This window comes from Bufo gargarizans, chromosome 10 (genome assembly GCF_014858855.1).
Source record: "Bufo gargarizans isolate SCDJY-AF-19 chromosome 10, ASM1485885v1, whole genome shotgun sequence".
Classification (NCBI taxonomy): Eukaryota; Metazoa; Chordata; class Amphibia; order Anura; family Bufonidae; genus Bufo; species Bufo gargarizans.
In genome coordinates, this window is record NC_058089.1 from 81,089,150 (window position 1) to 81,105,038 (window position 15,889).

The 15,889-nt window shown below is 44.2% G+C and overlaps 1 protein-coding gene across 3 annotated transcripts in view; it reads right to left on the minus strand.

Annotated features, from left to right (window-relative positions):
• ADCY7 (adenylate cyclase 7) overlaps positions 1 to 15,889 on the minus strand; it is a 194,241-nt gene that overhangs the window by 39,726 nt on the left and 138,626 nt on the right. For all 3 annotated transcript variants that reach the window (XM_044270006.1, XM_044270005.1, XM_044270007.1), the window contains exons 5-8: positions 11,639 to 11,788; positions 7,503 to 7,648; positions 7,278 to 7,389; positions 2,782 to 2,909 (exon numbers count right to left, since the gene is read on the minus strand). In XM_044270006.1, the coding sequence (XP_044125941.1) occupies positions 2,782 to 2,909; positions 7,278 to 7,389; positions 7,503 to 7,648; positions 11,639 to 11,788 (536 nt within the window). The remainder of the gene's footprint in view (positions 1 to 2,781; positions 2,910 to 7,277; positions 7,390 to 7,502; positions 7,649 to 11,638; positions 11,789 to 15,889) is intronic.

Sequence of the window (15,889 nt, forward strand, 5' to 3'; positions counted from 1 at the left end):
GGCAGGTTCCCTTTAAAATATTAAATTCGGACTGCATTCAGACACCTCTCCTGACATGACAGTTTTAGTAAGTACTTGTATTCCCCATGAAATAACAATTCTGGCACATCTGCTCATATAATGCTACGCTGTGCTGTTCCTCTGTTATCCCTAATAAATTGCCAGCTGGGTCTTACCATTCCTTCGTTAAATGGGCTTGTCCCTGTACAGTCTGCCCCTGCCAGCACTGATTAAATAGTGTCACACTGTGTAGGAAAACAACCCCTAAGTTGGTAACACCCGGTTGACAGTTTAGGGTACTTTCACACTTCTGTCGCCGGAACTGCCTGCCAGATCCAGCAATCTGGACGCAAACGGATGCATTTGTGAGACGGATCTGGATGCGGACCCGTCTCACAAATGCATTGCAATACCGGATCAGTCTTTCCGGTTGTCATCCGGAAAAACGGATCCGGTATAAATTTTTTTCACAAATTTAATGGACTGCACATGAGCGGACAGAAAGAACGGATCTGTTTTGCCGGAACACTTGGGGCCGGACCCAGCACTAATCCTGAACACTACCGGCAAGTGTTCAGGATTTTTGGCTGGAGAGAAAACTGCAGCATGCTGCGGTATTTTCTCCAGCCAAAAAACGTAAGAGGGACTGAACTGAGGCATCCTGAACGGATTGCTCTCCATTCAGAATGCATTAGGGTAAAACTGATCCGTTTTTTTCCGGTATTGAGCCCCTAGGACGGAACTCAATACCGGAAAACAAAAATGCTAGTGTGAATCTACCCTTATTCATAAACTTCAAGTAGGATTAGCAGAGGAACGGTACAACATATAGCTAAGAAAAGATGCTCCAGAACTGTAATTTCATGTGAAATACAATTATTTACTAAAGAAGACAATGTCAGGAGCAGCAGCAGGTCCTTTAACGGTGTTAAGGATTTGGAACTGTGTATTAGATGGGCTAAGGTCTTCCCTGAGTGCTCCTGCCTTCTCCTACACTTAAAGGGGTTGTCCGGGTTCAGAGCTGAACCCGGACATACCCTTATTTTCACCCCGGCAGCCTTCCTGAGCCTCCCATCGGAGCATCTCATGCTCCGATGCGCTCCCGTGCCCTGCGCTAGATCGCGCAGGGCACAGGCTCTTGTGTTTTCAATAACACACTGCCGGGCGGTAACTTCCTTCCAGCAGTGTGTTCGGTGACGTCACCGGCTCTGAGGGGCGGGCTTTAGCTCTGCCCTAGCCGTTTTACTGGCTAGGGCAGAGCCAAATCCCGCCCATCAGTGCCGGTGACGTCACCGGGCTGCCTGTCAGCCCCATAGAGAGCCCGGTATGTCACCGGAACTCAGAAAAATGCCTTTGCCCTGCGCGATTTAGCGCAGGGCAAAGAAGAGCATCGGAGCATGAACTGCTCCGATGCTCATGTCAGGGGGGCTGCCGGGGTGAAAATGGAGGGATGTCCAGGTTCAGCTCTGAACCTGGACAACCCCTTTAAAGTGTACCTAAACTTTTATTTGTATTTTTTAGAATTCAATAGTTTAAGTGATAACAGTAAACTTTGAAATATATTTTACAAAAGAAAGTTGCTGTTATTACACTTATCCCCTCCCATCCCTGCACTGATCACGTGTCCTGAACTGATCGAATCCTTATATGTGAGAAATCAGCTTAGAGCAGACAGAGGGAGTAAAGACCAGATATGACGTGGCTGTAGCATGGAGTGAATGATTTATTTCACCCCAGAGCTGGATTTTTTTTCACCTGAGGGTAGATAAAGCACCCAGCAGTGGCTGCAGCTATCTCTGTTCTCTGTCTGCCTCTGCAGCTCATCCTCCCCATAGATTTCATAGTTGTGTACACATTAGCTCAGTCAATTCAGAGACAGAATAAGGGCAGGGGAAAGGAAATAAGTGTAGAAACAGGCATTTTTCTTTAATAAAATATATTACAAAGTTCACTATTATCACCTATACTACTAAAGTATGAAAAATAAAAGTTTAGATATGCTTTAACAAAATAACTAACATATCTGTACCTGTGCATCAACGTACGACTTAGCTCAGCGATATTCTATGGGAATACCTAGTGTTCACTTCCATGTCTACTATAATAAAAGACTTAACAAACGTAGGCCCTTTGCAGACGAGCATGAGCGGATTAGGTCCGGATGCGTTTTCGTGATTTCGAAAGCAAGTTCATTCAGTTTTGTCTGCAATCGCGTTCAGTTGTTCAGTTTTTATCTTGGGGGTGCAGTGCGATTTAATGCGTTTTGCATGTGCGTAATAAAAAACAGAATGTTTACGAACAACATCTCTTAGCAACCATCAGTGAAAAACCCAAAGCATCCGCACTTGCTCCCGGATGCGATTTTCACACAGCCCCATTCACTTCCATGGGGCAAGCGTTGCATGAAAATCGCCGAATATGGAACATTCTGCAATTTTCACGCAACCACAAGTGATGCGTGAAAACAACGCTCATGTACACAGACCCATTTAAATGAATAGGTTTGGATTCCGTACGGCGCAATGCGTTCGCATCACGCATTGCACCCGCGCTGAATACTCGCTCGTGTGAAAGGGGTCTTAATTTGAATAGGCTTAAAAAAAAAGAAAGGGAAGGGGAACACAATCGGAGCTTTAAAAAAAGGTCAGGAGGGAAGTGTTTTTTTAATAAGAAACTAACACAAGAAAAAGAGACCCCTCTATATTAAGTAGTAGAGAACTTGACAGTCGAATTTACTGCATTAACCAGGCCGCCCCTTTAATTCCATATAGACATACTTACTTTATTGCTTCACACATATCCAGCCCCATTTTGACACAGTTCTTTGCGTTGTTAGGTAAGGACACTGGTAGGCCAGAGACGCAGTAATAGCAATCCCCTAAAATCTTAATCCTCATACATTCATTTTCCTGGGGAAACAAACAGTAAAATGATGCAGTATATAAATACACAAGGTAATCCTATAGATGGCGGAAGCTTAGACAGATTTATCACAGGGGCTCCTGCTGGATGATACATCTGGTGCAGGTATAGACACCTTTCCCTGACTTTATACCATCTACTCATTGGCTTACTTTGAGACAGATTTCTACGCCAGAATTGTGGCACAATTTCGACGTAAAATGGGGCATCTTAGGCCCTGCCCATTTAGTGTGACGCTAAGCCCAGGCCCTTGTTGGACATGATGGAAAAAAGTGTAGAAACCTTAGATGTGCCAAATTGTGCCACCGATTGTTGGTGCAGACCCCTTACTAAACCGAGGCAATGTATTTAGCAAATTTCTATGTCTTTTTTTTAAACAAAAAATAATAATTACAACATTTTAAGAACATCAATTACAATATTAGAGAGCAGAATGCCCTGAAGTAGAGAGGAGCAAATACATTTCACCCAAACTTTTCAGAAAGGTCTGTGCTCTTTGACAAATCCAAATTTTGTGTGATTTGATTCAGGAGATTTAGAGGGAGAAAGAGAGAGATTTACATGGTATAATTTACAGGTACATATAACATAACTAGTATTTATTTTTTCGGTGGATGGCGTGAAAAAATATAGCAATTTCTCCATTGTTTATGGGTTCTGTTTTTATAGCACGACTGCTGGTTAGTACGATTACAGTAATACCGAATGTATGGAGTTTTTTTAATGCTTTTTTACATTTGCACAATACATAAAGGATGAGTTGTAGTTTTCATTAGTGCCACTTTTAATAACTGTTTATTGTGTTTTTTGGAACGTGGAATTTAAAATGAACAGCAATTGTTTTTACAATATCAATTTTATTGTATGGGTTGTTACAGACAATTATGTATATATTTTTTAATTTTTATGAAAATAATGTTGAAAGTGAAAAAGGTGTATTTTTTTGCTTAAAATTTATTTTTCTACTTTTCATTATTATTATTTTTTTTACGTTTTTAGCCTAGGACTTGAACCTGGGATCCTCTGATTGCTGATATACACTTCAATACAGTAAGGGCTCTTTCACACGAGCGGATGCCGTGCGGGTAATCCGCTGCGTGAAAGAGAGCCAAGCCGCGCTCTGGACAGCAGAGACACGGAGCATTAATATGATTGATAATACTCTGTGCCTCTCTGTGATCTTTTTACTACAAAATCCTAGTGAAGTAAAGTTGTCACCGTGAATTTTGTAGTAAAAAGATCACAGAGAGACACAGAGTATTATCAATCATATTAATGCTCCGTGTCTCTGCTGTCCGGAGCGCGGCTTGGCTCTCTTTCACGCATCGGATTACCCGCACGGCATCCGCTCGTATGAAAGAGCCCTAAATCTCACATAAGGGACTGTTTAAATAGCACAGCATGGACTCTGTGCCCACTTAGCATATATCCCAATAAAGAGGCCAACCCCTATTAGGACAGACAGAACTAAGAACAGTGCAGCGTGGTACTTGGTTATAACCAACAGAGATCAGCAACTTGCACAGAAAATGGTGCCATTACGATGATACAAAGCGTACTATTCCCACAGTGAAGGGGGCAGCTGCATGGAGACTATGGCACTTAATGGCACGGACTGAAAGTCTGAACACTTCCTACATGATTGATTTAAAAAACACCCTGGTCCATCCAGTTCAACTATTTAATACTATCACTTACAAACCCAAGTTGATCTAGAGGAATGCAAAAACCACTCTAAATGAACAGGTCGCCATATAGTGGAAATATTCCTTAGTGACCATTGCTGGTGATCAGACAGATCCCTGGATCAACATTCTATATTAATACCAGTAACCCTGTATATTGTTTTTATTGCTTCTGTATGCCTAGATAAAATGTAAAAGAAAATAATTAGGGTGCACCGGGAGCAATTTTGCTGTGATCCAACCTGATCCCCTCATGATTGCTACAGTATCAGAATGTAAATGGTTACAATATCGGAGTCCCATTAGGGAGAGTAGAACGGCTTTATCTGCTATAATGGGAAAGAAATTCTGATTGAAACTAAAAGTGACCTGTGTAAATCCATGACAGGTACCTTTCTAGTGGTGAACAAGGTATCTTCAAACACAAGGCCAAAGGGTCTTTACGATAGCAGCCATCGGTGACAATAGAAGGACACTTCATTGGGTTGTTAAACATCAAAGAAACAGGAAATCAGGTTTTGTAACTTACAGATATATAGGATGGGGCCTTCTCAGTTGTCACATTATTATGCACCGTGCCGAAGGCTTTTACAGCAGTAATAAAAAATACCCTAGTTTAGCCAAGACTCACGTACAAACCTATACAAATTGTAGATTAGTTTCAACAGAAGAACTTCAAACCTGCTCAATGAGAATTTTCCCACCAAACATTGCAACAATGCAGCGTTCATACAGAAGGTATGGGCATTTTGCGGCTCCATGGTTTGTGGACTGCAATATGGACACGGTCGTGTGCTTGAGGCCTTGGTTTCTTAAAATGCTCTGGTTGTGTTCTTTATTCTCATAGTCCAGTAAACCTTCGAAAGGTAGCACATTATGGTGGAAGGTTTTTTTAAGCGGCCATAATCTCAGTCTCACACTATCATGAGGAATGGAAAATATCGAAACAGCTGAGCTGGAGATTGATTGCATACACGTGGTTATCTCTCAACTACAAACATAAGATATTCAGTGTAAGGTGTGGACCTTGGATGGGATGAAGGAAAATATCTGAGTTCTCCATAATCTAGTAGGTTTACAGATTAATTACTATATTTTTCAGACAATAAGACTCACCCTTTTCCCCAAAAAGTGAGGGAAAAGTGGCAGTGCATCTTATAGTCTGAATGCTAATGACCGTTTCCATTAGCATGGGGACCAGGGAGGGAAGCACTGTGTCCGATCTACTCGCCGTCCTTGGTGTTCTTACAGGTCCCGCTCTGCAAGACGCGTACGGCATCAGGACGTAGTGCATGTAGGCACGGAATATGACCTGATGCTGTGCAACGTCATGTCACAGTGCAGGCTGGAAAACGACGAGGGAGCGGCGAGTCCTGGATATGCAGAAAGTGGCAGCACAGTCTGAAGCAAGTGAGGTATTATTTTTTTTTTTATGTCTGATCCAGGGCTGATGGGGGTCTGATCTGAAGCTAATGGAGATTGGGCAGTCTGATCTGAGGCTAATGGAGCTTGGGGTTTGATGAGGGTCTGATCTGAGGTCTGATGGAGCTTGGGGTTCCGATTTTGGGGTAAGATCTGAGGCTGATGGCGCTTGGGGGTCTGATTTTGGGGTAAGAACTGAGGTTTGATCTAAGACTGATGGAATCTGGGGAGGGGGTCTGATCTGATGCTGATGGAGATTGAGGGGTATGATCTGAGGTCTGATGGGAGCTTGGGGGTCTGATGAAGATTGGTGGTCCTATCTGAGATCTAATGACATTTTTTTTCTTAGTTTTCTCCTCTAACTCATAGATGTGTCTTATAGTCCAAAAAATGTATATATAAAAAAACTTAATTAAAGAGGTCGTCTGGGATTTTACAATTGATGACCTATTCTCAGGATAGGCCATCAATATCAGATCGGCAGTGGTGCCGGGTGTCGGATCCCTGCCGATCTGATATTTATGTAATATAGCAGGCTGGTTTTAAATCTGTAAAAAAACAGATGGGCGCACCATAGGGTAATTCTGTGGGTGTATAGTGATATACGGAAAGTATTGGTAAGGCTCACCTTATATGGTTGTGCAAAAGTAGGCACAACGCTATTGTAGGTATTTTCAAACAAGCCTGGACGTCTGGATATGGCGGTCTGCAGCCACGGGACCACGAGAGATCTTCAAAAGGAGAAGCCTGGAACCCCCAAGAAGATAGTAGTACAAGAGAACAAAACACGTCCCACGGCGCGAATTCCCGTCAGCCAGTCACCAGGATCAAGAAGGAATCTTTTATTGCAGCGATACAACGCGTTTCGGGGAATCACTCCCCTTCATCAGGTACAAAAAAGCTGCACCAAAAAAGGTGCAGCTTTTTTGTACCCGATGAAGGGGAGTGATTCCCCGAAACGCGTTGTATCGCTGCAATAAAAGATTCCTTCTTGATCCTGGTGACTGGCTGACGGTAATTCGCGCCGTGGGACGTGTTTTGTTCTCTTGATCTGATATTTATGACCTATCCTGAGGATAGGTCATCAATAGTAAAAGCCTGGACAACCCCTTTAAAAAACTAAAATTTGCATGGTTCGGGGCGGGCATTTTCAAATTTGTGGTCATAATATCAGTGACATTTTTTTATGTATAGCATAAAGAACATAAATCTTATTGTCCTTATAACCAGCCACATTTAGATCATCACCTTAGCTATCTGGTCAAACTTTCCGAACAGCTCATTCAGCATGACCACAAGTTCCTTTGGTGAACAGTCACTGGCAAGTCGAGTGAAGCCCACGATATCTGCATACAGAATGCTGTAAGGGTGAAGAAACACTAAATTAGTCAATAAACCATACCAATTCAGTCAGCTCTGTTTAATAATGCACGTAGTAGATGGATCTGAAACAGACCTTGACGCTTGACCCACCTGACATTTTGGTGCCGCTTTACATATAAGCTATGGAAGTTTTTGTCTGGCTGGCGATTGTCGTTGGTTTCCTTTAGTCTGTCCTGAATAGCCAACTTCATCTCCATTGAAATATAGACGGGCAGTACGGACAACAGAAGGCTCTCCTGGTAAGGGTACCAGGTATGGGGGTTACATTGAGTAATGATCAACTTATATAAAATACTGAGCGAGAATGGTAAAAGAAGTAAAAGAGGAAGAGGGAGTGAAGACAAAAGAAGGAGAAGGAGAATTAGAGAAGGATAGGAGAGAGCAAACTCTACTGTACAGATCCATAGACATATAAAGAGTAACTCTAGAGGGCTGACGATATGTGTATATACTGTGTTCAGTTTATTAACCTTCCCAAATGCCTCCGATTATCGTTGGTGGATCCCAATGATTTTAACAGGATCAACACATTTTTATGGGGGCATCCCGACTTTTCCTATACAGCAGATGATGGGGATATTGAAGATCAGTCATGTTGGTAACACCAGCCCTGTGTTCTGCTGTCAGCTGTCTCTGGCTTGTCTCCCTCTCCCTGAGCCCAAGGTGCATGTTTATGGGCAGGCTGAAAAGACATAGCTATTGGACATATATATCATGTGTATGAGTAGCCGTAGTCCTGCTAACCATCAGAATAATGCTGCAGCCATGCAAGCCAGAAAAAACAATGCTGCCAATGAAAGCCGGGGACAGCAGAAAGGAATTAAAGGGTTTGTCTCAGTTCAGAAAATGGCACTTATGCAATCCAGTAGTGGTGGTCGTGCGTGCGCACTATAGTAGGGCTGCAGCTAACGATTATTTGAATAATCGATTAGTTGCCGATTAATTTCTACGATTAATCGATTAAATCGGGAAAAACGACAAAATTACAAAACAAAGAGGTTTATATGATCTTACTTGAAAAATTATGTTCAAAGGCCATATTAAAACAAATTGTGGGCGACACTATTATGGGGAGGATCTGTGGATGGCACTGTTATGGGGAGGGGGATCTGTGGATGGCACTGTTATGGAGGGTGGGATCTGTGGATGGCGCTGTTATGGAGGGTGGGATCTGTGGATGGCGCTGTTATGGAGAGGGGGATCTGTGGGTGGCGCTGTTATGGAGAGGGGGATCTGTTGGTGGCGCTGTTATGGAGAGGGGGATCTGTGGGTGGCGCTGTTATGGAGAGGGGGATCTGTGGGTGGCGCTGTTATGGAGAGGGGGATCTGTGGGTAGCGCTGTTATGGAGAGGGGGATCTGTGGGTGGCGCTGTTATGGAGAGGGGGATCTGTGGGTGGCGCTGTTATGGCGAGGGGGATCTGTGGGTGGCGCTGTTATGGAGAGGGGGATCTGTGGGTGGCGCCGTTATGGAGAGGGGGGATCTGTGGGTGGCGCCGTTATGGAGAGGGGGGATCTGTGGGTGGCGCCGTTATGGAGAGGGGGATCTGTGGGTGGTGCAGTTATGGAGAGGGGGATCTGTGGGTGGTGCAGTTATGGAGAGGGGGATCTGTGGGTGGTGCAGTTATGGAGAGGGGGGATCTGTGGGTGGCGCTGTTATGGAGAGGGGGATCTGTGTATGGCACTGCTATGGGGAGGGGGATCTGTGCACTGTTATGGAGAGGGGGATCTGTGGGTGGCGCTGTTATGGAGAGGGGGATCTGTGGGTGGCGCTGTTATGGAGAGGGGGATCTGTGGGTAGCGCTGTTATGGAGAGGGGGATCTGTGGGTGGCGCTGTTATGGAGAGGGGGATCTGTGGGTGGCGCTGTTATGGCGAGGGGGATCTGTGGGTGGCGCTGTTATGGAGAGGGGGATCTGTGGGTGGCGCCGTTATGGAGAGGGGGGATCTGTGGGTGGCGCCGTTATGGAGAGGGGGGATCTGTGGGTGGCGCCGTTATGGAGAGGGGGATCTGTGGGTGGTGCAGTTATGGAGAGGGGGATCTGTGGGTGGTGCAGTTATGGAGAGGGGGATCTGTGGGTGGTGCAGTTATGGAGAGGGGGATCTGTGGGTGGCGCTGTTATGGAGAGGGGGATCTGTGTATGGCACTGCTATGGGGAGGGGGATCTGTGCACTGTTATGGAGAGGGGGATATGTGCACTGTTATGGGCATAACAGTGCACAGATCCCTTTCCCCATAACAGTGCACAGATCCCTTTCCCCATAGCAGTGCCATACACAGACCCCCCTCCCCATAGCAGTGCCATAGACAGATCCTCCCTCTCCCCATAACAGCTCCGGCCCCGCTGCTTAGTCGGACTAATCACTGCATCTTTATTTTACCTTTTACAATGACGCTCCGGTAACAACTAACAGGCAGAGCGGACGCGGCGTAACGTCACTTACTCACGTGACGCACCTGCTCCGCCCACTTAATGAATGAAGGAGGCGGAGCAGGTGCGTCACATGAGTAAGTGACGTTACGCCGCGTCCGCTCTGCCTGTTAGTTGTTACCGGAGCGTCATTGTAAAAGGTAAAATAAAGATGCAGTGACCGCACGCCCGCATAGCAACGAATCGGCGATTATTCGATGACTGGATTCGTCGACAACGAATCCAGTTATCGATTATAATCGATTACATAAATCGTTGCAGCCCTACACTATAGTAAAAATCACCAGCCTAGGTGCGCTCCCATGGTCACGGCCACCAGAGAGACTGACACTTTATCCTATAGTGTGTAAGCACAGCCGATGCTGAACTGCAGGGTGGCCATAACCCCTGGATACAAGCCGTGTATAATGTGATCGCAAAATGAATCCAGCCAGCAAAGGAGGCAATATGGACAATCACAATACATTAGTAAGTGCCTTGTATTAACTTTCTCTACATGATAGATACCTTAATGAAGTAAGACAACCCCTTTAAGATGCCCAATTGCCCATGCACATTACATAATTGTCTGCTAAATGCTGGTCTGGCTAACTGTTTTCACTCCTGACTCCCCAATATACATGTACGCTTGGCTCGTAGGAAGAGGGGAACAAGCAGCAGTGTGTCTGATGGTGCATAGTGAAATCCAACATGCACCTAACATCTGCAATTGGGAAGAGTCTGGTGACCTGACAGATCAGGTTCCTCCGAGTCTCATCTAGTGTGCACCTTTAGTGCCCTATACAATGTAATCAAAGTGTGCTGCTTCCCTGCTCCTCTGTATATGGCAGTGGACTCACAGTACCAATAATGGCTAAAGGTGACGATTTGGGCTGAACATCAAGCTTTTACCACACTGGAGACAGTAGGAGAAGGAAACGAGACGTTATATGACTTCCGTCACACTGAATCATTGTCCCAGATTTGAAACCAATTCCAAGAAAACAAAATTTGGGACATTTTTTTTAGAACCAATAATGCAGAATTACCATCATAGATGTATTATTGCTTCCATGTATAAAGGCTTTTTGAATGGAAGTAAATTGTACACCTATTTTATCACTGCTCTTCTGACCCGAATGCACAGCATCATAATGATTTCTGAGGCTCGGAGTTCCTGCCTAACCGCAGGTCTACTGTACTGTATTCAGGTATGATGTGAGTACAGGACAGAAGACCTGGGGTCAGGCAGGACCATTATGATGCTGTGAGTTCGAGCCAAAGCTCAGCACATAGAGATTTATACAGTTACTACTGAAGTCAATGGAAGCTGCAAAATATCTTTGCACCTAGCTACCCTTAGTGCAGGTAAAAGCTGTGGTGTTATCTCAGGAAAAGAATAAGGAGCTCAGAACGGGCTCCCCTTGCCAAGGGTCCAATAGCAGTTCCATGGACTGCCTCCATGGTGAGCATGCAGCTGCCCATTAACCAGTGCAGTGCTAGATTCAAATATTTCAACAGTGGAGATTTAACTGTAATATGTATTTTAAAGGGTCTGACCTCTTTCTGATAAAATTTCTTAAATGCTATAAACTGACGTGTGCTGCAGTGGGCAATGCTAAAATGCCTCATTCCTTACCGCAGCACCCAAGTTGAAGCCCTCGTGCTAATTATGTGTTCTGCATGTAAACACTGGATGCGGTGGTTGCTGCGTCCATAGCTCTAAAGATGGATACTAGTTATTCTATAGGTTGTTTTAGGTCATATACAGTAGGTATTTATATATATTTATATTCAAATAAAATTTGGGTTTCTCACCTGCTGCCTCTTTTGCATTTCCAGTTTCATCTTTACCCGAATGCACTTCACTGTGTAGCTGTACAGATCTCTGGAGGCATCCTGCATGTGGTACTTGTGAAATGCTCCCATCAGATTCCCACAGAGGAATATAATAGCATTTGCAATAAGCTGGAAAAGACAAAGTCACCTGTTACTGCAACCAATTTACGGAGTGCTAATTGCAAAGCAAAACCATTTTGATATGACCTAAAACATCTGTAATGTGGAATTAAAAATGGTTAAAAGAGGAAATCAGCACCAGTCTGGGCAACATCTACATGAAGTTCACATGTTCTCCCTGTGTGTGTTTCCAGCGGATTCTCCAGTTTGATCTTGCATGTCAAAAAATACTCATAGGCTATATGACTTTCTAAGAAACTCTAGTAGGTGTATGTGAGGCATAGGGAAATTACACTGTCCTTCTATTAAAGGGGTTATCCCATGACTAATGTAATAAATTAAAATCAGACATCATATAATACATGACAGTCTCTTTCTAACAAAGCCAGAACCAGCCCTGTACCTCACATGTATCCAGAGATCTCCACATTCATTGCTCTGCTAGATTTATATCAAGCTGGCAGCTCAAGGGGCGTGGCTTTTCTGCTGCAGCTAAAGGGATGTGTCCATGCTCTCCCTATCACAGCTCAGGGGGCGTGTCCATGCTCCACCTGTCACAACTCAGGAGGCAGTTGAAGGATGAAACTGAGCATGTGCGGCCATCTCCGTGAGCAGGACAAAGAAATAAGAAAAAACAACAAACAGCAGGTGGTGCGATACATTTTTTGGCTATGCTAAATTTTAAATTACATGAAATTACAAAACAATTCAGATCCAGGTACTGGTTTGAAGACTGTAGAATATTTTTTGTGGGACGACCCCTTTTAATTCTGCACTTCTCGTCAATGCTGGTGCTCAGTGGAAGGACCGATAACCCAGATATATGCGCAAGATGATCCACAGCACTGAGATAAATAAACGGATACCTAAACATGTGATTTTATTATGATAAAGTACATGAACAGATAAGTGTTCAACATTTCAATCTGATTTTACAGATCAAGAACATCTGTCCCATAGAGGCAGGTAAATAGCAGCAGCAGCACATGTAGTTGTCATTTCAGCATTCTCTGTCTCTACTGTGGATCTGTCGAAAAATACACAGTTGAGTCCTAATATTATGACCACTTCCTACTTTCAACATCAGCAGCATGTAGCTCATGAAGGACGTCAGGTGTTGCGAGCTGGCATGGTGGTGGATATATAAGTTGCGTGATAGGCTGCGCACATAACCCTTGTTGATGCCATGGGTAAAAAGGGGCGATTTATCAAAGTTGCAAAAAGGGATGATTATTGGTTTTTGGGCCATGGGTGGCAGTATTTCTGAAACTGAGCAGTGTGAACTGTTCTCGTCCTCCTGTGGTGAAAGTGTACCATGAGTGAACAAACTATACCATTGTGAATAAGTGACGTGGAAACTGCAAAGCACCACATGCCAATGATGAGAGTTGAACGTCGGCCATGAAAGTGCAAGAGGATGGACTGACACTCTACAGTGGAGCAGCTCACCCCCAAACTGGGGGCTACCAGACGTGTGTCTAAAGCAACAGTTTAGCAAACCCTACTATATATGGGGCTCCAAAGTAGATGGAAGACCTCTGCTAACAAAGTTGTGTCAGCAGAAAAAGGTTCAATTTTCACTGCTGTATCGGAATTGGACGTGTGCTGATTGCCAAAGGGTTGCCTTCTCTGATGAGTCACGTTTTCTGCTTCTTCAAACGGATGGACGTCGGCATGATAGGGAAGAAACATCAGAGAACAAAAACCTTGCGGCCATTGGCAGAATAACACAAGCTAGTGGTGGCAGCGTTATGGTCTGGGGAATGTTTTCCTGGCATTCTCTGGGCCTATTCATCCATGTGGAGGGCACTCTCCACCGATCTGGGTATGAGTCCATCCTTGCAGATGACACACACCCATGTGTGATGATTGTTTTCACTGCGGTGGATGGGATCTTCCAGCAAGACAATGCGACATGTCACATGGCAAAAAATGTCCAACATTGGTTAGAAGATCATGACCGAGACTTCAAACTACTACCCTGGTTCCCTAATTCCCGAGACTTAAACCCAAGTGAGCATCTGTTGGACCGCCTCAATCCTCATGTGGCTACTTTTTAATTCTTCTTCGTGGCAATACACATGAGACAATGATCTGCCACCTCGCGACCATCCAGTCATCTGTGGGATCGTTTGTAAGAAAAATCCTCTCAAAACCTGCCGGGCTAAATAGACCAACCCTGTTTCAATTCACAATGAGGTCTTTGGTACAATGTGGACGTCACCATTGCTCTTGTTGCACCCAAGCTCCTTTCTGTGGCCAGACCCTTCCTCACCGCTTTGTAACTGCCTGGCCCTGTCAACCAAAGCAGAGAAGGAGCTGGCCGCAGAAATGGGCAGAGCTTGGGTGCAACAAGAGCAATGGTGACGACTAATTTGCATACTAAGAAAAGGTATCAGAACTCAGGAAAGGAGCCCCAGATCAACAAAACAAAAACAGCGTTTTAATAAGGTGAACCACAGCTCTGTCTATCCAAACAGTTGGATAGGGAGGTCACTGCTGACCGATTCCCTTTGAAATGCTGACTCGGTCCCATCACCTCATGTGCAAATGACAAATATAAATCACTTCAAAGCAAACACTTGTCTGCATGTCATTACCAAATCACTGTCTGAAATTCATTTCGTTCACGCGACATTCCCCACATGGGCAGTGCCGAGCCGGCAGAATAATAATGTAAAGACACACAATGGAGCAAGCAAGAACGCTCACTGATGTTAGGTGCAATCAAGTATTATCCTTAGGGCTCATTCAGATGGCTGTAGTGTTTCGCGGGCAAATGGTCGGCACTATGATAGAAAATGCCTATTCTTGCGGACAAGTATAGGACATGTTCTATCTTTTTGCAGGGCCATGGAACGGAACTACTTAAAATGATTGGGTCCGCACCTGTTCCTCAAAATTGCGGAAAGGATGCAAACCCATTCATACAGTCATGTGGATGAGCCCTTATACTGGATTTAACAGAAAGACAGCGCAGACATTAAAAGTAATGTATCATCAGAAAATAACCTATTTTTTAAATCAAGTTTTTATGTTTTGTTTTGTTTTTCAATTTTCCATGTCCCTCTCTACGTTTCAAAAATAATCCCAGTTTTCACACTGGCCATTAGACCTACAATATGTCAAGACTTCCTGTTCTTTAAAAGTAGCCACATGGGCCATAGACACAATGAACGGTAAGGGACCCCAGTTATTTCTTGGCGTGATTTGCAACTTGTACACAGGTCAGGAGGGAGTAGATAAGCTGTGATATCACCAACTGTGAATGGCAGATCCTGTGTTATCTATATATAGGTGATATCTCTCATTGTAAACCTGCCTGTGATTATAATGTGATGGCTGCGGGACCTGTAGAGAGGGGGGCTCGGTGCAGAACTCCTTGCTTTCGTGGCAAGAAAACTCAATTTCCATGCAGTGACTAGGTGAAGCTCAATGCAAAGTGATTATTTCAGCTTCCATTCCAGTAAAAAGTAACTGTATAATACCTTATCTATGCATTGAGCTCCCCCTAGTGGTGGCAGTAGGCAGCCATCTTTGAAAAGACAGGAAGATTTATCAGTGTATTTTTGCAAGATGTCTGGTGTAAATACATTTAGAAATATGGTGTTCAGAATGAGATCCATATTTATGAAGCACATGTTCCACTTTTTCTGACACAGAAGTCGGATAAAGTGGATTGTTACACGCGTACTGGGAAACTGGGTAGAGAACGGGGGGCCCTATATGATCTGTGTACACCTCTCACTGACTCCATAATTTTGTTATTCACTGAAAAAGCCTGCTGGTAAACAGCCAGGAATTTGAAGGTTCCCATAGCCACTTCAAGCAAAGTCCAGCCTTTGGTGGTTCATGGAGGAAAGTGGTGATCTTAATGATTTCTGTCTGACCATGAAGTACATGAACAGGCCAGATCCTCCAGAGCAAAAGCTGGCTTAAAGATGGGAAGATATCTGTGCAGGGGACCTAATGGAGCATATGGAAAGAATTGTCATCAAAAGGCCTCTTCCACACTGGCTCTTCTGATTTCCATTATCAGAGCAGAACAACAAAAATAACTGAAGTTTTGGATTTGGCACATCAATGAACCAAACCAAGCCAAACATACCC